Source organism: Saccopteryx leptura, chromosome 6 (genome assembly GCF_036850995.1).
Source record: "Saccopteryx leptura isolate mSacLep1 chromosome 6, mSacLep1_pri_phased_curated, whole genome shotgun sequence".
Taxonomy (NCBI): domain Eukaryota; kingdom Metazoa; phylum Chordata; class Mammalia; order Chiroptera; family Emballonuridae; genus Saccopteryx; species Saccopteryx leptura.
This window is the reverse complement of record NC_089508.1, coordinates 63837991-63861710: the sequence shown is the minus strand read 5'-3', so window position 1 is coordinate 63861710 and position 23720 is coordinate 63837991. Positions and strand designations below refer to the sequence as shown.

At 38.6% G+C, this 23720-nt stretch overlaps 1 protein-coding gene and 1 pseudogene across 1 annotated transcript in view; one reads left to right on the top strand and one right to left on the bottom strand.

Moving 5' to 3' along the window:
• The window catches only part of LOC136375901 (RNA transcription, translation and transport factor protein-like), a 39848-nt pseudogene extending 22662 nt beyond the window's left edge, over positions 1-17186 (top strand).
• The window catches only part of PRTG (protogenin), a 171943-nt gene that overhangs the window by 44353 nt on the left and 103870 nt on the right, over positions 1-23720 (bottom strand). The window contains exons 10-11 of the mRNA XM_066387996.1: positions 20871-21176; positions 19763-19951 (exon numbers count right to left, since the gene is read on the bottom strand). Coding sequence (XP_066244093.1) covers positions 19763-19951; positions 20871-21176 — 495 coding nt within the window. The remainder of the gene's footprint in view (positions 1-19762; positions 19952-20870; positions 21177-23720) is intronic.

Here is a 23720-nt window from a genome sequence, read left to right as displayed (position 1 = left end):
AAGCTTCCACCCTCCCCATAGTTCAGCAGAAAAGAAAAAACCCAGTCACTCCAGGTTTGTCTCCTCTCCTCTCCAAAGTCCACTGCAATTGCATTTTATCTTCCACTCCTCTTTTCACCCCATCTTTTAGTCCATTTGGTGCATGGATCTTTCAGATGTGTCTGTGAGCCCAGCTGGGGTTCCTTTGCTGTGTTTTAGTTGTTTAATTTGTTGAAATTTCAACAGGAGAGATCAGGAATATATCTCTCATGCTGGCATTACTTTGATATCATCCTACTTCTTTCTTATTTAAAATTCCTCTATCTTTTGTAGCAGGTAAAAAAAACTAATAAATGTTTAAAATTACACCAAATTAAGACTATAAATATGACTTTATATGGAAAGAATTTTAGCTTCCTGAGGTCTATAAAGATGATATTTTAAAAAGACTGCACTAAAAGTTAAATAATTTTCAAAGTTTCACACAGAGAAATTCCAACAAGACTTACTGGATGCGCCCAGTTTCTTGAAAATGACCTAATGTCCTTTGTTTTACAATTATGCTAACAAGCGTTTCTTGTGTTCAAGTCTTTGTCAGTTCAGTTTCCTTCAAAGTAGCTAAGCCAGGAAGATGCAGGGGTTCCTTGGATGGTATCACAGTGCAGTCTTAACTTTCAGCTTCTCTGACTTCCTTCAATGATTCACTCTCTTAGATCTTCAGAAATCTGAGTCCATATACTACATTGCTTTAGACATCAGTACCAGGACATCAACCTTTCCAATCCAACATTATCAAGGCTAAACTCATTATCTCCCACTTCTACCAACCTGATCTTATGTCTGAAAGGGATGACCCTCAGGAGCTCTGGGTAGGTTGGAGTAGGCCTTTCAGACATAAGATCAGGTTGGGAGAAGTGGGAGATAATGAGTTCAGCCTTGATAATATCGGATTGGAAATACCCAGAGCTTCTGAGGGTCATTCCAACTTCTTCCTTTACCTAATCATATTTACCAACAGTTAGTAGTTATTGAGCACTGACTATGTACAGGCATGTTTAACTTTATAAGAAAGACCAAAACTGTTTTCCAGAGAGGTGGTACCATTTTTACACTCCTATAATAATGCATAGGAATTCAAGATGTTCTGCATCCATGTCAGCACTTGTTGTTGGCCTTTTGGGCATTTAAAAATTTTTAGTTATTCTAATATGTATGTAGTGGTACCTTATTGTAATTTCCATTGTTTTTCCTTTTCATTGACTTTATTGGAGTGAGACTGGTTAACAAAATTATACAGGTTTCAGGTACACAATTCCACAACACATCTCTATACACTGTACTGTGTGTTCACCATCCCCAGTCAAGTCTACCCCATCACCATTTATCTGCACTATACCCTCCTCCATCTACCCCCATCCACCATCCCTCCAGCAATCACCACACTACTATCCATGTCCATGAGTTTTTCATTTTTGTCAACCACTCTACCCCCCTCACCCAATCCCCCAACCCACCTTGACACTTGTCAGCCTACTCTCTATCTATGAGTCTGTCTCTATTTTTCTTGTTAGTTCATTTTGTTCATTAGATTCCACAGATGAGTGAAATCATATGGTACTTGTCTTTCTCTGACTAGCTAATTTCACATAGCATAATACTCTGCAGGTACATCCATGCTGTTGCAAAGGGAAAATCTCCTAACTTTTTATGGCCAAGAAGTATCCCATTGTGTAAATGTACCACTGCTTTTTTATCCACTCATCTAATGATGGGCACTCGCGTTGCTTCCAAATCTTACCTATTGGAAAAAACACTACAGTAAACATTGGGGTGTGCATAGTCTTTCTAATTAATGTTTTGGGTTTCTTCAGATAAATTCACTAAAGTGCAATTGCTGAGTCATAAAACAGTTCCATTTTTAATTTTCTGAGGTAACTCCATACTGCTTTAAATAGTGGCTGCACCAATCTGCATTCCCATCAACAGTGTGCATGAGGATTCCCTTTTCTCCACAACCTCACCAACCCTGTTGTTTGTTGACTTATTGATAATAGCCATTCTGATAGGTATGAGGTGGTATCTCATTGTGGGTTTTGTTTTGTTTTGTTTTGTGGGTTTTTTTTTTGTATTTTTCCAAAGCCAGAAACGGGGAGGCAGTCAGACGGACTCCCGCATGCGCCCGACCGGGATCCACCTGGCACGCCCACCAGGGGGCGATGCTCTGCCCATCTAGGGCGTTGCTCTGTTGCGACCAGAGCTACTCTAGCGCCTGAGGCAGAGGCCACAGAGCCATCCTCAGCGCCCGGGCCAACTTTGCTTCAATGGAGCCTCGGCTGCGGGAGGGGAAGAGAGAGACAGAGAGGAAGGAGAGGGGGAGGGGTGGAGAAGCAGATGGGCGCCTCTCCTGTGTGCCCTGGCCGGGAATCAAACCCGGGACTCCCGCACGCCAGGCTGATGCTCTACCATTGAGCCAACCGGCCACGGCCTCATTGTGGTTTTAATTTGCAACTCTCTGATGATTAGTGACACTAAGGTGTCTATTCGGGTCCTTGGCCCATTTTTTAATTGGATTGTTCGTGTGTTTGGTGTTGAGTTTTATAAGTTCTTTATTAATTTTGGATATTAACCCCTTATCAGATGTATCACTGGCAAATAGGTTCTGTCATTCAATAGGCTGTCTTTTCATTTTGTTGATTTTGTTTGCTGTGCAAAAACTTTTCAGTTTGATATAGTCCCATTTGTGTATTTTTAATTTTGTTTCCCTTGTTCAAGGAGATATATCAGATAAAAAATATTGCTATAAGAAACGTTTGAGATTTTATTGCCCATGTTTTCTTCTAGCATTTTTATGGATTTGAGTCTAACATTTAAGTCTTTAATCCATTTTCAGCTTATTCTATGTATAGTATAAAAAATGGCCTGGTTTTATTTTTTTGTACATATCTGTCCAATTTTTACACCACTATTTATTGAAAAAAACTATTTTTTTACCTCATGGTATGTTTTTGCCTCCTCTGTCAAATATTAATTGACTATAAAGGTGTGGGTTTATTTCTGGCCTCTCTATTCTGTTTCATTGATCTAGATAGATATCTGCTTTTAGCCAGTACCATGCACTTTTGAATACTATGGCCTGTAGCATAATTTGATATCAGGTTGTGTGATTCATCCAATTTGGTTCTTCTTTCTCAAGACTGCTGCAACTACTCAAGAGTCTTCTGATTCCATATAATTTTTGGAATATTTTTTCTAGTTCTGTGAAGTACATCATTGGTATCTTGATAAGAATTGTGCTGAATCTATAGATTGATTTGGGTATTATGAACATTTTAATGATGTTAATTCTTCCTATTCATGGACACAGTATATGCTTCTTACTTGTATCTTCAATTTTTTTCTTCAGTGTCTTATAATTTTCTGGGTAAGGTCTTTTACATCCTTGGATACATTTTTTCCTAAGTATTTTATTCTTTTTGAAGCAACTGCAGATGGTATTGTTTTCTTCGTTTCCCTTCCTGATAGTTCATTATTGGTGTATAAAAATGCAACTGATTTCTAGGTATTTAATTTGTATCCTGCTCCTTTACTGAATTTATCAGTTTTAGTAGTTTTTTGGTGGAATCTTTAGGATTCTCCATATACTGTATAATGTCATTGGCAAATAACTAGTTTTACTTCCTCCTTTCCTATTCAAATACATTTTATTTCTTCTCTTTTCTGATAGTGGCGGCTAGGACTTCTAGTATTATGTTGAATAAGAGTGGTAAAAGCTATTGATGCAACACATTGGTAAATATACCACCCAAGAAAGACTGCGTGTGTGGTATGGGAGAATGAGTCAGCACAGGGATCCTGGCAGCTGTCTCTTTGCCTTTCTCTCCAGAGCCACAGACCCTAGACTTTCCTCACATGACTTTGGTCTGCTCCATTCTCCCTCCACTAGAGCCCAGGGTGAGTGGCTGAAAATGCAATTTTGTGCCTTGGCTCTTTATGAGGGTGCCTATGTCTTCAGTGCATTCCTGACAGATAGAAAACCTGCTGCTTTTCAGCCATATGTTATGTTGGACACCTCTTCCCTGCTCTGGGTTGGGGAGTCCTGCTTGCAATTTAGGCCACATGCTTCTTGGGGGAATCTCCTGCAGCTGAGATATCCCCATGGAACCTCAGCCACAGCCCATGGGAGCAGGGCCAGCCCTTTTCACATCTCCACCCTTCCTACCAGTCTCAATGTTGCTGCTTCTGTAAATCTCTGGTTGTAAGACTTTTGTTCAGCTATTCTCCAGCAGGTTATTCAGGATAATTGTTCTATAATGTACCTGTAATTCCAGTTTGGTACAGTACTATAAGAGGGATTGTAAACAGTATTGTAGCTCTAGGAGCCCATCATAAAGCTCGATGGGAGCAGCTGAGTGGGCTCAATTTTTTTTTTTCCTTTTGAATGACTGCTAAATGCTCCTGGCTTCACACTATGGATTCAAAGAACAATTATCTTAAGGGTTTATGGAATCTGTGCCTTTGTTTCCATCATTTCCTTGTTAATTTAAAACAAAATTAATTTGGCAGTATCACAGTTTCCTAAAACTAGATGTATCAAATCAAAAATAGTAAGACTTTCACAGGGGGCAGAATATATCATTAGATTTGTAACTGAATGCCTCCTAAGAGCTAACTCAAGCTAAGGGAAAGATAAATTAAAACACCTGAACTAACATAGTTACAGAATTGGTTAAAAACAGGCATAAACCAAAGGTCCAAAAACCTTCCCCTTATAAAATAGCATTTTTTTTCAGATATGAGGTCAATATTACCACACCTACATAAATAATTTTTAAAGAGTGAAATTTGCTGACTTGGTGGATATTATTATTATATATTATTTTAGGTGAGAAGAAGGGACATAGACAGACTCCCACATGTGCCCTGACCGAGATCCACTGGGCAGCCCTCTCTGGGGTGGATGCTTGAATCAACCAAGCTATCCTCAGCTCCAGGGCTGACACTTGAACCATTTGAGCCACTGGCTGTGGGAGGGAAAGAGGGAAAGAAGGGGGAGAAGGGGAAGAGAAGCAGATGATCGTTTCTCACGTGTGTGCTGACCAGGGTTGGAACCTGGGACATCGCATGACAGGCCAATGCTCTACTTGCTGAGCCAACCAGCCATGACTGGTAGATTTTATTTTATACAATGATTATAGTCCCAAAAAGTTGAGTATAAACTTATTTAAGGTGGTGTAGATAAACTCAGTCTTGCATCCTCCCACAACCACAGATAAGAATTACAACTAAACTACAGAACAACCATCACCATTCCAAATTGCCTGAAATGTGGCTGAATGGAAGTCCCACAACTAGGGATTGGAAAAAGAAACCACATCGAGTAATAAGCTGGTCCCACACCTATGTGTGGCAGTTTAAAATTGGGAGGGTATTTCAACTGTGGAGACTCCCCCTGAGGAGCAAGGGGTCCCAGCCCATGCTTCCAGTGCCAGGATGTGAAGTCCCCATAACTTCTGGCTGTAAAAACCAGCCAGGATTGCAGCTGAGTGAGATAGAAAGCTCCTGGAGTCCCAGGCAGCTCCTCTTAAAAGGCCCACACACCAAATTACTCAGACTCACTCCCTCTGAGCTGAGCTCCAGCACTAGGGCAGCAGCTTGAAAGGAACCAGGGACATAAAAGGAAGAACTGGTCTGTTGGGCATCAGGGCAAGAGCAGGGTGTGGGCGGAGCTTTCTGCTAGACAAAAGTGCTGGCAGAGGTCATTGTTCCTTTTCTGAGACTTGACACCCCCCCCACACACACACACAGAGCTGGCAGGCAGGCATGCTCCATATCCGAGTTTTCATTATACTATTTGCCCCACTCAGGTGATTCTCTGAACCCCATACCACCCAACTTGTGGGCCCACTGAAGCCATTTTCAGTGGCTTTTCCATTGAAACAGGCTGTCTTGGTTCATATTTTGAACTTCCATAAATCAAACAAGCAGCATCTGGCCTCTAGTTGCCCATACTGAGTGGTTGCACTAGTGGAAGCCAGCCTTGGTTCACAACTTGGTCTTTCCTGAGCACTTTCAAGCCCAGCACAAGAAACAGCCATTTGTGTATCACTTTATAGCTTATGCCGGGTCACCCCAGGCAGGGCACAGGTAGGGGTGAACTCGGTGAGCACCAATGCCCCCCTGAAGCAGTACCTCTACTGCAGTAGCAGCTGGTCCTCGCAGCCGACTGGCCTGGGGATCAATCCCTTCCAGTTCTGCCAACAGCAATTAAAGCTGAACTTCAATAGGCACACAGCCCACACAGGGGACACACCTGGAGTACCGAACTCGGGTGATTGGAGAGGCTGTTGTCACTGGGCCTTACAAGATACCTACTACACAAGGCTCAAGTAAGTCTGGGAGATGTAGCAGCTTTATCTAATACATAAAAACAAATACAGCCTGACCAGGCAGTGGCGCAGTGGATAGAGCATCGGACTGGGATGCGGAAGGACCCAGGTCCGAGACCCCGAGGTCGCCAGCTTGAGTGTGGGATCATCTAGTTTGAGCAAACGCTCACCAGCTTGGACCTAAGGTCACTGGCTTGAGCAAGGGGTTACTTGGTCTGCTGAAGGCCCGTGGTCAAGGCACATATGAGAAAGCAATCAATGAACAACTAAGGTGTCGCAACGCGCAACGAAAAACTAATGATTGATGCTTCTCATCTCTCCGTTCCTGTCTGTCTGTCCCTGTCTCTGACTCTCTCTCTGTCTCTGTAAAAAAAAAAAAAAAAAAAAAAAAAAAGCAAATACAGAGAAGAAGCCAAAAAGCAGAGACAAAGAAAATGTCTCAAATGAAAAAAACAGAAGAAATCTTCAGAAAAGGAGCTAAACAAAATGGAGGTAAGCAAACTATTAGAGCAGAGTTCAAAATAATGGTTAAAAGGATGCTCAAGGAACTTAGTAAGAACTTCAACAAAGAAATAATAACCATAAAAAATGACACAGAAATCATAAAAAAGAACCAGTAAAAAATAAAGGATATACTAACTGAAATGAAGAAGAATTTACAGGAAATCAACAGCAGAGTATATCAAGCCAAAAATAAAATCAGTGACTTGGAATATAAGGAAGTAAAAAATACCCAATCAGAATAGCAGGAAGAAAAAATTCCATGAAAGTCAAGAGAGTGTAAGGAGCCTCTGGGACAACTTCAGGCGCACCAACATTCGCATCATGGGGGTGCTGAAAGAAGGAGAGAGAGAGCAAGAAATTGAAAACCTATTTGAAAATATAAAGGCAGAACACTTCACTAACTCATCTAAAGAAATAGACATACAAGTCCAGGAAGCACAGAGAATACCAAACAGGATGAACCCAAAGAGGCCCACACCAAGACACAGCATAATAAAAATGCAAAAGGTTAAACACAGAGAATCTTAAGAGAAATGAGAAAAGCTGTTAGTTCCCTACAGCAGAGCTCCCATAAAACTGTCAGCTGATTTCTCAACAGAAATTCTGCAGGCCAGAAGGGATTATTAGCAAGAAATATTCAAAGTGATGAAAAGCAATGACCTACCACCAAAATTACCCAGGAAAGCTATTATTTAGAATTGAAGGACATATAAAGAGCTTCCCAGGTAAGAAAAATCAAAAGGAGTTCATGACAACCAAACCAGTATTATATGAAATGTTAAAAGGTCTTCTTTAAGAAGAAAAAAATAAAGATAAAAAATATGAACAATAAAATGGCAATAAATACATATCAACTAACAATTGAATCTAAAAAACAAAATAAATGAACAAGCAGGACAGAAACAGACACACAGATACAGAGAACAGTTTGACGGTTGCCAGATGGGAGGGGGGTTGGAGGGATAGGTGAAAAAAGTAAAGGAATTAAGAAGTACAGATTGGTTGTTACAAATTAGTCATGGGGCTGGATATCATGTGCAGCATAGGAAAAATAGTAAATAATATACTAAAAACTGTGTATGGTTTCAGATGGGCATGAGACTTATCAGGACAATCACTAAGTTATGTCTCCTCACTGGGTTGTGCACATGAAACTAATATAATATTGTATGTCAACTGTAACTGAAAAATAAAAAATGATTAAAAAAATAAAATAACCTCATTTAAAATGACAGAATAGCTGTTTCCTTAAGGAATCTTTATTATTTCTGTTAAACTGCCATGTATAGTTGGACTGTAGCTAATTTGGAGTACAGACTTTTATAATGTCTCTGAATCATAAAGTTAGTGAAAAAGAAAGTCACAAAACCTCCTCTTTTCAGGGGAGAAAACAGTTCAGAACTTCTTCACATCTTACTTCTCCACATTATACTCTATACACCGAAACAAAAATTTAATCAGGTCACTGGTTTGCTTAAAATCATTTAATGGCTTCAAAATGCCCTTAGTGTAAAGACCAAATTCCCTCACATGCCTTACTAGGTGCTTATAACCTGGTTTCCCGTGGGTCTCTCTGGCTTCACTCTGTGGTCACAGTAACACAGTAATTTAAGTTCCTTCAGATTATGGCTCCCCTCACCTGCTGGCCATCCCGCATGAATGTCACCATTCCCCCAGGGTTCTGCTATTCCCTCTTTTTAGAAGTAGATTTACCCTACAGGTAAGAAGCTTAAGTTTCAGAGCCCTTTACTTGTATGGGGTCTATTCAAGACCTTGTACCTACAGTGTATTTTTATATTTTTTTATTCTATTTTTAAAATTCATTGCCTGACCTGTAGTGGCACAGTGGACAAAACATTGACCTGAAACACTGAGGTTGCTCGCCAGTTCAAAACCCCAGACTTGCCTGGTCAAGGCACATATGGAAGTTGATGCTTCCTGCTCCTCCCCCTCTTCTCTCTCCCTCTCCTCTCTCTCTCTCTCTCTAAAATGAATAAAAGGAAATTTTAAAAATACCAGGAAAAACAATAAATTCAATATAAAATTTTTTTAAAATTTATTTTATTATATAGTATTTACCTGATTAGGCCCCATATTGCCTGAGTCTGTCCCTGACACTTTGCCTAGTTGATCTAGTCTTCTTTTAGATCTCAACAAAAATGTTACCTCTTCCTGGAAGCCATCCCTCCACTTCAGCACTGAAATAGGTCAGAAACTCTTGCCAAGTGCTATAGAACAGCTACCTGATGTCCACTATCTAAGAGTTCATCTTATTTTAATTGCTTAATTAATTACTGGTCTTCCTGCTAGACTCTAAGTTCTCTAAATGCTATGACTATGTCTACATTGAATATGCCTGTGTCTTATTTTAGGAACTATTCAATACAACATAGTAAGCTTGATAAATATCTGAGAATGAAAGAATCAACTCATGAATGAGAGCTCCATGGCAAACAAAATACAGAGACAGAGGACCCAAACTGGAAGATTATACATTAGAGCCTGTGATTCCTTTACTTCCTGGATGTTTGGGGAAGAAATATTATTGATTGAATGATGATACCCAGAAAGGCCTTTTCCCTCAATGTGAAATCTGAGAAGTATGACTAGAAAAAGGGTAAGTAATGAAATGTGCAATAAAAGTAGACTTAAGAGAGACTTAGTGGGAACAATAATTAAAAACTATATCTGGCCTGATGACAAAGCCAGCAATATGGGAACCTAAAAGGTAGCAAAATACATTTCTGAAAGACTTCCAAAATGAATAACAAACTAAAGTGAAAGTTATTAACTTATTAAGAATTAACATTGGCTATTTAGGAAAAATATTACTAGGTGATATAGACCAGTGTTCTTAAAACTTTAATGTGCATATTAATCATCTAGGAATACTGGTAAAATGCAGATTCTGGTTCAGTAGTTCTGAGCAGGAGACAGATAAGTCTGAAATTTAGCATTTTAATAAACTTCCAGATTATGGTGGGGGTCCTGGGACCGCACTTTGAAGAACAAGAATTATAGAGTCTGCATCTAGAATTGGCAAACTAAAGTTATATGGTCCACTGCCTTTGGGTCAGCCTGCCAGCTAAAAAATGATATATTTAAGTATAGTTGGCACATAATATTACTTTCAGGTGTACCATATAGTGACTCAACATTTATATACCTTACAATGTGATTACCACATTAAGTGTAGTAGTAATTATCTATAACCATGCATACTTATCACAAGATTATTGACTGTTTTCTCCCTTACCTTTTCTTCCATCCTTCTCCCCTCCTCTCCTCCGGCAACCATCAGTTTGATCTCTGTTTCTGTGAGTTTGTATACAAATACATACATTTATATATATATATATATAATATATACACAAGGTGGGGCAAAAGTAGGTTTACAGTTGTTCATATGGTAACTACTACAATAATAAGTAGTAATATAATAATAAACTGTTTTGCATACTCTCAACTATAAAATTACTTTTTTCCCATCCTGTGTGTGTATATATATATGATAAAAGAGTACTCAGCAATAAAAAAGAATGAAATATTGCCATTTGCAACCACGTGGATGGATCTACCAGGTATTATGCTAAGTGAAATAAGTCAGATGGAGAATGTCAAATACTATATGTATAATGTTACATATGTGGAATGTAAAAAACACAAACAAAACAAGACAAAAACAGACTCATAGAAACAGAGATCAAACTGATTGTTTTTGTAATTTTTTTTAGAGAAAGAGAGGAAGGCAGACTGAGAAGCATCAACTCATAGTTGCTTCACTTTAGTTGTGCATTGATTGCTTCTTGTAAGTACCTAGACCAGGAGGCTCCAGCTGAGCCAGTGACCCCTTGCTCAAGACAGCGACATTTGGGATTGTGGTGATGATACAGCACTCAAGTTATTGACCTCACGCTCAAGCTGGCTAGCCTGCGCTCAAGCTGATGAGTCTGCACTCAAGCTGGTGACCTTGGGGTTTCAAACCGACAACCTCAGTGTTCTGGGTTGATGCTCTGTCCACTGAGCCATCACCAGTCAGGCTGGTTTTTGTATTTTTAAATAGTCAGGAAAAAATTTTTAAATAATATTTTGTGACACATCAAAATTATATGAAACTCAAATTCTCATGTCCATAAATATAGTTGTATTGGAATTTAACCAACATCCATGCATTGATATATTTTCTATGGTTACTTTTGTGCTATAGTGGCAGAGCTGAATACCTGTGGCAGAGACCATTTGGTCCACTCTATTGCTTTACTTGGCCTTCCATAACAAATACCACATACTGGGTGGCTTCAACAACAAAAACTACTATGGCACAGGTTCTAGAACTAAGAAGTCCAAGATCAAGGTCTGACAGGATTCAGTTTCTGGCTAGAACTCTCTTCCTGGCTTCCAGACAGTCTCCTTCTCACTGTGTGGGAAAAAATGTGCTCTGGTGTCTCTTCCTCCTCTTTTATCCCCCCTATCAGATTAGAGCCCTACCCTTATGACCTCATTTAACAATTATTACCTCAAAAGCCTCTCTATGTATATCAGGTGTAATGGCAGATAACCTTTCATTCAATATACGAATTTAGGGGCATAAATGTTCACTTCCTATTACTCACAAAACCTAAAATATTTACTTTCTGGTCCATTATAGAAAAAGTTGGCCTACCCTTGCTCTAGACCTTTGACTCTCAAAGTGGGCAGAAATGCAAAAATCTCAGGACCCACCCTGACCTACTTAAGATCCTTGGGTAATTCATACATATATAAATATTAAAGCTCAAGAAGCATCGATTTCCAAATCTAGCGATCATGGTAAATAACATGGAAAAAAATTTTAATACAGATTTCTAAACTCCACCCTGAGAAGAGTACAATTTTTAGAAACAGCTATAATAGCATAGCTAATCTTTGTTGAGCACTCACAGTGCAATTTGCCAGGTACTGTGTTAACCTTTCTGTTCATGATTCTATTTAATCCTCCTAATATTCTAAAATAGCTATTATTATCCCTATCTAAAAGATTAGGCCAGCCACCAGGATTTAATTGGTTAACAAGTTGTGGAGCTTGAAGTCAACCCAAGGCAGCAAACATAAAAATTATTTAACTGATCTATATTCTTTAACTGTTGGTTCCATGTGCCTACTATAATTAAAGCATAGTAAATAATGTGCCATGGGAATAAGTAACACCATGTAGGGTCAAAAGAGGATTCCCAGAAGAGTTGTGTTTTTAAGCTAGAAAAGATTTCTCCAAATGGAAAGAGGAGCTGTATCTCTAAGTTCACCCAGAGAAGACCAAAAATATTTTAGAATAGCATATTTCATTCAATAAAAAGAATGTAAGGAAAGCTAACCAGAGGATGCACTATAACTTTTATACAGTGTTTAGAGTTTCTTCAATCTGCAAACAATTTTGATTTTGAATAGATGTACTTGCAAATTAGAAAATGAAAATCTTTTTTTATTGTCTCAATGTAACAGCATTATTTTAGCAACAAGATTTTTTTTAGAAGTGAATGTTCCATCTCTTTTGAGGTATTGGTTTTTCAATTTTTCAAGTACTGAGGTTCTAATATTTGACCTATCAATCATATTTGGCATTTCCAGATACTGTAGAGAATGAAATATTCAAAAGATTTTTGTCTTCTTGATAAATTAAAAAAAAAAAAAGTTCAGTATTCCTTGAAGACTGTGTTCAAGTTTCAACATGTTTTGGCTTGATAACAGATTAAACACAACATTTAAAAAAGGTACCTTAAATGATATTTCATAGAGAAGTGAAATACAATACTTTTAAAAATGTTCCCTTTGTGGGCCCTGGCCCATTGGCTCAGTGGTAGAGCATTGGCCCTGCATGTAGAAGTCCCTGGTTTGATTCCTGGTCAGGGCACACAGGAGAAGCGCCCATCTGCCCATCTGCTTCTCCACCCTTCCCACTCTCCTTCCTCTCTATCTCTCTCTTCCCCTCCCACAGTCAAAGCTCCAATGGAGCAAAGTTGGCTAGGGTGCTGAGGATGGCTCTATGGCCTCGGCCTCAGGCACTGGAAATGACTCTGGTTGCAATGAAGCAATGCTCCAGATAGGCAGAGCACTGCCCCCTACTGGACTTATTGGGGGGATCCCAACAGGGCACATGCAGGAGTCTGTCCCTCTGCCTCCCTGCTTCTCACTTCAGAAAAATACAAAAAAAAAGTTTCCTTTGTTATAATTTGTACTCACACTTTTTTAGTTTTATGCCCTATATAGTTGTTTCCAAAATCATTCCTTTAAGAAGTCTACTAACTTCTGTTAAATGAATTTATTTTGTAAATCTTTGCAAGGAAAAGAGTAATAGAGTACAATCAGATACTGTTCAAAGGAACTATTTCTACTAAAACTGCAAATTAACTGTCGTAAAGCACAGGAAGAAATGAAGACAGGCAAAAAAATGTGAAGTATGTCCCGAAAGATCTTCCCTGGGTAAATAACAGCAATGACGTTAAAGGAATTTTTACACAGAATCTAAAAATGATCTGTTAATGAGTAAATGCAAAGTGATCTCACAGAAACCAATGCCGCTTCATCAAGTCAAAGCTAATATGGACAGACAGGTTCATGATGTTTATAATGTTGATTGTATGTTACTTTAGGATAGGATAGAGTAAAATAGGGAAGGATAAGGACAGAACAGAACAGAATAATCCTAGCATCTATAATGATATTTGAGCTGAAAGTGGATATCAAGACACCAGATTATCTGAAATGAATTTATAAGCTGAAAGTATGGAAATATACACTTGAAACTATTCACAAATAGGAAGATTTTGTTATAAAATATAGTGTATTTGTGACTCTATCTTAAGGGGCACAATCAGGAAGTTGCAATAAAAACACAATATAAGAATTTTTTACCTGTAGGCTGTTTCCATAGAACTTTTGAATGCTATCAAAGCTTCCTCATGTGAGAGAGATGAGAAAACAGTCTCTGAAAAGACTGTGGCTTGCCTTAAAATGTGATTTCCATATTTCATATGAGTGATTCTAATTCTCTTCAAAACAAAATCACTATTGTAGTGAGGTCCACAATGAACTCTCTTCAATAAAAGTAGTCTCTTTTATGCCACAAAATCTTGTTCTCCCTTGACTAGAGAAAAGATTACAACTCCCTCCACATATCAGTTTGGTTCATTATTGGTTGTTCTTTTTTTTTTTTTTTTTTTTAATTTTTTTATTTTATTTATTCATTTTTAGAGAGGAGAGAGAGGAGAGAGAGGGAGAGAGAGAGAGAAGGGAGAAGGAGCTGGAAGCATCAACTCCCATATGTGCCTTGACCAGGCAAGCCCAGGGTTTTGAACCGGCAACCTCAGTGTTTCCAGGTTGATGCCTTATCCACTGAGCCACCACAGATCAGGCCATTATTGGTTGTTCTTGATTTACTTTCTTGAGATATGTAACTATGTGACCAAATCCTATTCTATTATGGTAAAAGATAACACCCATAAATCTGACTTAATTTTATTATGTTTTCATACAAACTGGCAAAAGGACTCTAAAATTACATTGTTAACTTTTGACTTCTGCTTCAGAAGTAACTGGAAGTTCCAAGTTTAGATTCCACCCCTCCCCCGCCCCTAAATAAATAATCCATGAGTATTGAAGGTATGCAAGTTAGCTACAAAATTGCTAATGATTTTAAATATTTCAGATCTTTATAAATAGTGCTAAATCTCATGCTCACTAATCATGTTTGCTGTGAAATTTAATAGCACAACTTCTTTGGCAAAAAAGAAGCTAAATATTATCTAATATGAGTGTCCTAAATGTGAAACTAACACTAGTACCATCTAAATAATATCTCCCTTTTCACTCTATTATATAAAGATTGTATAATTAAGACTGCTTATGAAAATCATCCCTTTGAAATTAGAAACTCTACCTTCAGAATTTGAAGCCGATAAATAAAAGACAAAGAGGAACAAATTATTTCAATCAGTCTATTATCAGGAAACACAAGTGTGTTATTAATTTTGCTCTCAGTTTGTTGTGTTACAAAAAATAAACATTGTAAAATTATACTTAAAACTGGACTGAACATTGAGAATGCCAAGAAAATAAAACTAAGTAAAAAGTAATCACTACAAAGATAAAGAATCTTGAAGAAAACCTCAAATCACAATTTAATACAAATCATATAAACATTAAATCACAAGACTAATGCTTTTTCCAAACTCCCCTACGAGAAAACCACTTCTAATTAAAACCAAACTGTACATTTTTAAATCATTAAACTAGAATAAACTGGCAATATCAAAATACTTCCAATGTTCTACCAATATTTATATTACACTAATAAAGACAGAGTCATTTTAGCTACTTTAAAAAACAAAACATTCTACATTTCAGGAAATAAAGCTTAGGGTTTAGAGTAAAATGTTCTAAAATAACTTTCATTGCTAAGTGTAATTAAATTTTGTTAATCAGAAACTTTGGAGAAAAGTGAACAAGTCAGTCAACTTAATATCTTTTGGTTTAATCTTTCTTGTTTTGAGCAGAGGTCATCTGTTAGATCTCTTTATCTAGTACTACAATGCTTTATTAAGAAAAATAAAAAATGCTTGTTAAATAAATTGAAAAATATACATTTATTCATCTCTTTATTTTAGAAACAAAGAACTGTATACATTAACAAGAAAAATGTGTTCCAATAACATACTGGTTTACTGAAAACTTAATTACCAGAAGTGAAAACAAAAGAATGTGTATTAGGACATCAGAAGGGGGATTAGTATGAAAATGAAATTTTGAGACATCAGTTGCTACTCAAATTGACATTGAATCGGCAAAGAGAAGCATTTAAATTTCATTTCCAACCCTACTTAGCAAATCCAGTTCCAGTTAGAGTATCTTTAATGTGCAAAAGCTCAGTAAAAGCTAGTATTCACCATGCAAGATACAGATAGGGTTCCCTTAACCTACTGCCCTCTAGACACATCACTCTCTGTTAAACAGGCAGCTACGGCCAGATGCTCTCGCTAAAACTGATCACAGATGGTCAGTTGTCCAGTTAACAGAACATACTGCTCTCCCAATAGCCAAGCGTAAGAAGGAAAGGACTGAGAGCTGTTAGCACTTGCCTGCTTAGTGAGTTGAAACTACTTGCTTGCTTTAAGACTGACTAACCCCCAACAGTGAAGTGACTTTCTAGAAAAAGCAAGAATAGGCCCTAGGGCTCTCAAGAGGAAAAGGCATCCCAAAGGTGGTCTAGTTAACAGCGGATTCAAGTCCTGATGCTGAAATCCACACAACTGCACCTGTGCTAGTCAGCCATTTCCGCTGTAACTCTGGCAACTCCCGGGGTGCAGAATTTAGTGTCCGACAAGAAAGCCCTAGAACTGGGATAGAGTCCTCTGTTACGCTGCACTGTGATGAGTCCAACCACTCAGTCTAATTCTACAGTCAGAATATATGGAGCTATTTTAATAGATAGGGTGTACTGACTGCAACAAAATCATTTCTGAGTTTATGCATCATAAAGAGATTTTAAGCTGAATTAGCCAAAATAGCTTACAGAAAGGATGTTACAATACAAAAGATATTACAACATAGGCAGCATGTATGTGATTTAATTCTAAAACATCATAGGGGGGAAGTAAAGGTTTACAGTACTGAAGCTATTACTTAGAGATTATAAAAAAAATCAGTACCACGTTCCAATGCAAACTGTCGGCTCTTAGCTACCACACCCTGCTGGCTTCAACTGCAAAGTATCTTACAGACGTTAGCTGTCCTTTCTAGATTCAAAATTAACAAGAAGCAATTGGCTGGTTTCTTGGTTTAGCTGTTAGACTTGAATGTGCAGATAATGCTGTAAACTACAAGGACTCAGTACTTGATAACACAAAAAATGCTGACAATGCAGCTAAAAATGCAGAGCCACTGATCAATTTTGATGTTAATAATCCCGATTTTAAGGCTGGTGTAACGGCTTTAGTTAACCTTAACCTTTAGATTCAGCATCACGATGATCAGCTGGTAATGCTACAGGCAATTTGCATTTTAGTCCAGGAGCACTTGACACAGGATGCAATTGCTAAAGTAAAACGAGTCAAGTCAAATCAAATCAATCATTAAGGAGGACTGCCTGTTGCTTTAAACAAGCATGTTCTTGGTTCTGACACAGGAGGTGCAGTTCTTAGTGAAGCTGCTCAAACTCTGCGATTGCTTCATCCACATGGAAGAGCCCAGAGAGCCACAGACAAAACTGAATGAAGTCGCCTAGCAGTTTGGGCAGTTGTTGCCGATCCAAAGACAGACCACAGACTGGGGCAAGCTGGAAGATGACATTTTAGGATTTCAGCCTCTCACCTACTTAGTACAGTTCGGAACCATGTACACTGGAATGTGTTCCAAAATCAAATGCCACATTTTCAAGGGAAGAATCCCAGAAAACTGACTATATTCTAGAGATTTACCATCATTGCGTTTTCTTTAAAGTTCAGAAAAAGTGTATGTGTGTGTTGGGGGGGAGATCAGTGGGTCTTCTTCTTTATATATATGCATCTGTAGAAATTTTTTTAATTTTAAAGAATTGTTTTTCATTGCCAAAATTTTAACTGCTTTTTAACCTTTTTAATTTATTTATTTTTAATTTAGTTTTTATTTATTCATTTTAGAGAGGAAAGGGAGAGACAGAGAGAGAGAGGAGAGACAGAGAGAGAGAAGGGGGGAGGAGCTGGAAGCATCAACTCCCATATGTGCCTTGACCAGGCAAGCCCAGGGTTTCGAACCAGCGACCTCAGCATTTCCAGGTCGACACTTTATCCACTGCGCCACCACAGGTCAGGCGCTTTTTAACCTTTTAACAAGCAGAGCATTGTTTTGGTTGTTCTAATAAAGTATTTACTTGTTGAGAAAAAGCTACCTGTATATTCAGGAAGAGTACTCTATGAAGCTTCTTTTTTATATCTTCAACATATTTATATTTCCTTAACAGTGAGTTTGATGTACAATTTTTCATCAACAACTGCCCCAAATCTTGTTTCTTACTTGATACGGCGTACAATCTTCTCAAATAAATGAAACACATACTGTAAGGAGAGCAAGCCCACTGAGAAGCCATGGCTAGGAATACATGTTGCTGACTTTGGTGACAGTAGGTTTAGGCAACATCATTTCATTATCCAATGGTTTAAGGAAGGTCACCCTGCAGCATATGTAATTTCTCATCATTTATAAAGCTGTGTGACAGAGATCAATAGTGAAACTCGTTTAACCAAAAGCAAATTGAATTAAAATTGGACACAATAAGATTATAAACACAATGCCATCTGGGAACCTGTGGCAAAGAGCTAGAAGCTGGGGTTCTATGTCCCTGTATCTGAAAACAGATTCCCACCACCACTTCTATTTTTTCCTTTTCTTTTTTTAGTGAGAGGAGGGGAGACAGAGAGACAAACTCCCACTTGTACCCCTCACCACGATCCACCTGGCAAACCCCTTGGGGGGATGCTCTGCCCATCTAGGGTCATTGTTCAGTAACTGAACTATTTTTAGTGCCTGAGGCAGAGGCTCCACTGAGCCATCCTCAGTGGCTAGGGCCAACTTGTTCTAACCAATCGAGTTATGCTGAAGGAGAGGAAGAGGGAAAGAGAAGGAGAAAGGGAGAGAAAAAGGGAGAGAGGAAGGGAGAATAGGAGGGAAGGAAGGAGGGAGGGAGGGAAGGAAGGAGGGAGGGAGGGAGGGAAGGAAGGAGGGAAGGAGGGAGGGAGGGAGGGAGGGAGGGAGGGAGAGAGAGAGAGAGAAAAAAGGTGAGGGAGAGGGGTAGAGAAACAGATGGTTGCTTCTCCTGTGTGCCCTGACCAGGAATTGAACCCAGGATATCCACATGCTAAGCCACGCTCTACCGCTAAGTGAACCGACCAGGGCTCACCACCACTTCTTACTGACACGGAATCATGTCTAATGTTGATCTCACAGCCTATGCTACCATGAAGCCAGGGAAGGACATGGGACAGCACACTGTGCAACCACTGTGCCTCTTCCTTCCTGCACCTCAAAGGGCAGTCTGTGACAGAGAAAGTTAATGTGCATTGTGAAGCCCAATATGTGCAGAAGATATTGAAACACTTCAGTAGGAATTTGTTTGGTAATCATAATTAGAGTTGGTACTTTGTATTTAAGGGTTAAAATCTACTTGTGAGCAACAAACAGTTAAAGTGTGCATTTTATAATTTGAGTATATACCTGTGTGTAGCTCATGTATTTATTGTGGATACATATTATTTTCTACTAAACATGTTATACATTCTGAAATTCTTTCACTCAGCAAAGATAAATAGGGAATAAAATAGTGTCTTTCAGAACTCTGCTGAATGCAATCACCAAGTTAAGTACTTTTTTTCCTAGTGTTTCTGAGTTAGAGCTACATAAACAATTAAAGTAATATGGGTCATATGTAACAGCATCATTTTGTACATAATGTACACATACTTTATAAATGTAAATTAATACATCTACATAGTATTGTCGGACATTTCTAAGTTAATTACTGCATATTCTCTGATCCTTTGGTGATATTCTTATTTTACCTTCATAGTCTACATCCACCACACACCCACAATAATTGATCAGGATCTCCCTCTACCAGAAGTAAACTTTACAGAGAAAAGCAGTTGCCCACATGTGGGGGAGAGATAGAAAGATACCACGGTTATCTGACATTTGCCAGTTCACTCACAACGATGAGTCAAAGACCAGTCACTGACTTAAGCAGGACACAGCACACAGCGATGTAGTGAAGTCAATTCTTTTTTTCTTTTCACCACTCAGTTAGTTCTGCCAGTTTATAACCAGTAACTGCTCTCCCAATTGGTTAGAGAGGGAGGAAAAAAGAAAAAGCGCAGTGCAGACTCACTCACCCAAGCCACTGAGCGTATAGAGAAGGTCACCGGTGTCCAAGAGGATGGGCCCGCTCTCCTGCTGCCCTTCCTCCTTGTAGTACAGCTTGTAGCCCCGGATGGCTGCTGTGTCCTCGGCCTCCTGCTGCCACCTCACAGAGATGGTGGTGCAGTTCAGAGGCTCCAAATGTAGCTCTGGAGACTTGGGGGCTAGAAAAATTCACCAGCAATGTTATGTATTAAAAAATCCATAATTCACATGAAAATGCCAGAAAGTAGAGATCTTGGCTATCAAGCCAACAGTTGCAAAAAAGTTCAAATCCAACCAATTTTAACTTTCAAATTTTTGCAATAATATTAAAGTTTGAGACAATTAAATATATGAAATACTTATCTAAAAGACTAAGGCTTATAAATAAGAACAAAATAATATCTATATTTATGTAGTTTTTAAAGAGACAGTAAGTACTTTCTAATTCTGACCATCTGATATTCCTCTGTGATAGACAGAACAGGCGTTATTATCAATCAATTAACAATAACAACAAAACCAGTTATGTTATATTTCACATTAATGAAAGAGGAAGGTCTAAACTTCCTAGACTTATGTTTTTTCTATTAAACTGATGTTTTAAAAAATATATAATGATAATATTAATCAGGTATATATATATGAACTTCACTTAAGTCCATGATCTAGGGCAGTGGTCCCCAACCCCTGGGCCGCAGACCGGTACCGGTTCGTAGGCCATTTGGTACCGGTCCGCAGAGAAAAAATAAATAACTTATATTATTTCCATTTTATTTATATTTAAGTCTGAACGATGTTTTATTTTTAAAAAATGACCAGATTCCCTCTGTTACATCCGTCTAAGACTCACTCTTGACGCTTGTCTCAGTCACGTGATACATTTATCCGTCCCATCCTAAAGGCTGGTCCGTGAAAATATTTTCTGACATTAAACCGGTCCATGGCCCAAAAAAGGTTGAGGACCACTGATCTAGGGAATACTTTCATTCATAAAACAAAATTAAAAAAATAGAAACATAACATCTTTAAGTAAGAAAAAAATCAATTCCAAAGTATAAATACAATGTAATTCTCCCTGAATCAACTTTAGAAATATACCTTGCACGCTTGTAGCTTTGGGCGTCCTATGTGACGTCCATACTGACGACTCCCCCAGCCCCACTCTGGTGGCAGCAGTAATCCGTACCAGGTAGACACTGTCAGGTTTCAGGCCTTTCAGAAGGTACTCCTGTGTGGTTCCCGGGAGCTCTAGAACTTGGATGGAGCTCTCAGTGCTTAGGCGGAAGGACAGACGATAGAGCACCACTTGGCCCCTCCGATACTTGGCTGGGATTGGCAGCCAGGAGATGAGAATATCAGTGGGACTTCGACTCGTCAAACTGATTTCGGGAGGTCTAAGGGGAACTAGTCATATAAGAAAACAGGTTGTTTATAAATATTTAGAATCCAAATGATCTATCAGCGCAGCAGTACTGAATTCTCTTAATAGCAACATATAACATAATAAAGAAGAGATGCCGTTAGCCCTAGCAGAGATTTTCAGAGTACAAATCAGAAGGGGGGGAAAAAAGGGAAAAAGAATGAGGGAGGACCAAACCCAGGGAACTGAAAAAAGCAAGGTCGTCATCATTGTCATTGTCTGGAATGAATATAAGATTATTTATTACTCATACAAAATATGAGAGTACTTCTCAATCTCACCAAAATGCCTTAGTAACAAGGAAGAGAGAGTTATACAAGAGTGGGAAAACTTAGGATACCAGGGTCATCACCTGGCAAATAATATTTTGAAGCGTAATAGTGCTGTCTTAAAAGTTAGTGTAGATTTTGTATTGCCAATTGTAATATATGGTGCTTAAGAAGAAAACAATGTTTTTCCTCTAAATACAACTGTCACTCCAAGAAAATGGGCAGTCTCATACTGAGTTAAGATAGGTTTTAGAGTTAGCCTGTGTTTAAATCTTTGTTCTTCTATTTACTACTCTGTGTTGTACTGGCCAAATTAAGGTCTCTGTGTCTATGTTTCTTCAGATATAAAATGAAAATACCAGTAATAGCTCATTCTATCATCTTTCCTATCTCAGTTAATGGCAATTATTTGTGTAACTTAAGACAAAAACCTTGGAAAGGAAGAGAGAGAGAGAGAGAGAAGAAGAAGAAGAAGCAGCAGAAGGAGGAGGAGGAGGAAGAGGAGGAGGAGGAGGAGGAATGCAGAAGCAGATGATCTTTTCTCCTGTGTGCCCCGACTGGGAATTGAACCTGGGATGTCCACACTCCGGGTTGATGCTCTACCACTGAACCAACTGGCCAGGGCCCACACTGGCTGTTAAAATGCGAGTTTAAGTACTGTCACTCTTCTGCTCAATATAGCTTTCATTTCACTTAAAGTAAAAGCCATAGTCCTCTGTGTGGCTTCATACAAAACCCCTGTGTGTACAGGTCGGTTCCCATTAGCCCTCTGCCTCCTGTCCCACTGTTTTCCACTTGTTCCCTCCCCTCCAGCCACACTTGTGTTTCAGGTCCTCTGCCTGGAGGGCCCTTGCCAGTCACCCACCTAGCCAGCTCCCTCATTTTCATTTCCTTCAGGTCTTCATTCTAATGTCACCTCAGTGAGGCCTTCTTTGGTGACTCTTTGTAAAGTCTCAAATCCTCCCTAAATTCCCTGCTTTTTTCCCTTCTCCTCACACTTACACTAACATGACTATCATGTTTATTATTCCTTTACCTCCTCTCCCATTAGAAAGCAAGCTTCATGAGTTCAGGGACAATTTTTTTTTTTTTGGCTTCTTGTTCACTATTAAATATCGAATAACATATAGCAGGTTCTTGAAGAACATTTGTAGAATGAATGATGAAATAATAGGTAGAAAAGGGAAAATCAATTTACTAAGCATTTCTGAGTCCTTTACTTATATGAATTCATGAATTCTCACAAAAATTCAATGAAAGTAGTAACATTACCATTTCTACTTTACAGCTGAGGAAACTGTGATACAAAGAGGTCACTTGTCCCAAGTCACCCAGCTTATAAATGAAGGAGCAGATCCAGGCAGGCCAGACAGAGACCACATTCTTATCCCCCATACTCTACAATCTCACATAACAATAGTTCTTCCATCACAGACTTACGTAGGAACTAAACAAGAAGGGATAGGTACTCCACGAGTGTTACTTGTCTTGGCTGTGTACTGCTATGTAGTCTAGGAGATACACACATACACACATCTCAGTTTGAGAAGAATGAACTTAGAAAATGGGGAGAGACTCATGCAGAAACCTGACGTCAGTGCCAGAGGTCTGTACGTTGTACACAGTACAAAACCCAACATTAAATTAAAAGGTTTCAGAGTAAAGAAAGGTTTAAAGGAAAAAAACTTTGAGATCATAACTTAAATGGAATTGTCAAGCTTTAAAAAACAAGTAGCTTGCTATACTTAGACTCATTTTCTTTAAGGATATGGGGGTATACCTCATATGCCCCCTAAAAAAAACCCAAAAAGTAAAACCAAACAAAAAAACACCAACCTGTGTTTCACCTCAGACATGCATGTTGGTTGTTAAATGTAATGTCTAGAGTTAACAAATGTAATGACTAGAGAGGTCATATGGCTCATTCCAAAAGGAAACAAACTCTTAAATGACAACTGAAATTTGGAATTCAGTATCCAGATCAGTGATAACTTTTTCATTTACTCAATCTCTGAATTTATAAACACCTAAATAAGTAGCATTCTAAAGACATCAGTAGGAGAACTGGGACCAAATGAACAACAAGAAAAAAAGATCTGGAAATCATTTCTATAAAAATGTTTTGAATACTAAGGGTGGATCATCTCTTAAGGATGAAAAACCATTTGTAAAGGGAGAATAGTATAATTAAGCATATGTTAAATGATTTCCTTTTCACTGTACGGGATAAACCTGGGCCTTCTAGAGCCTCTGGAGAAA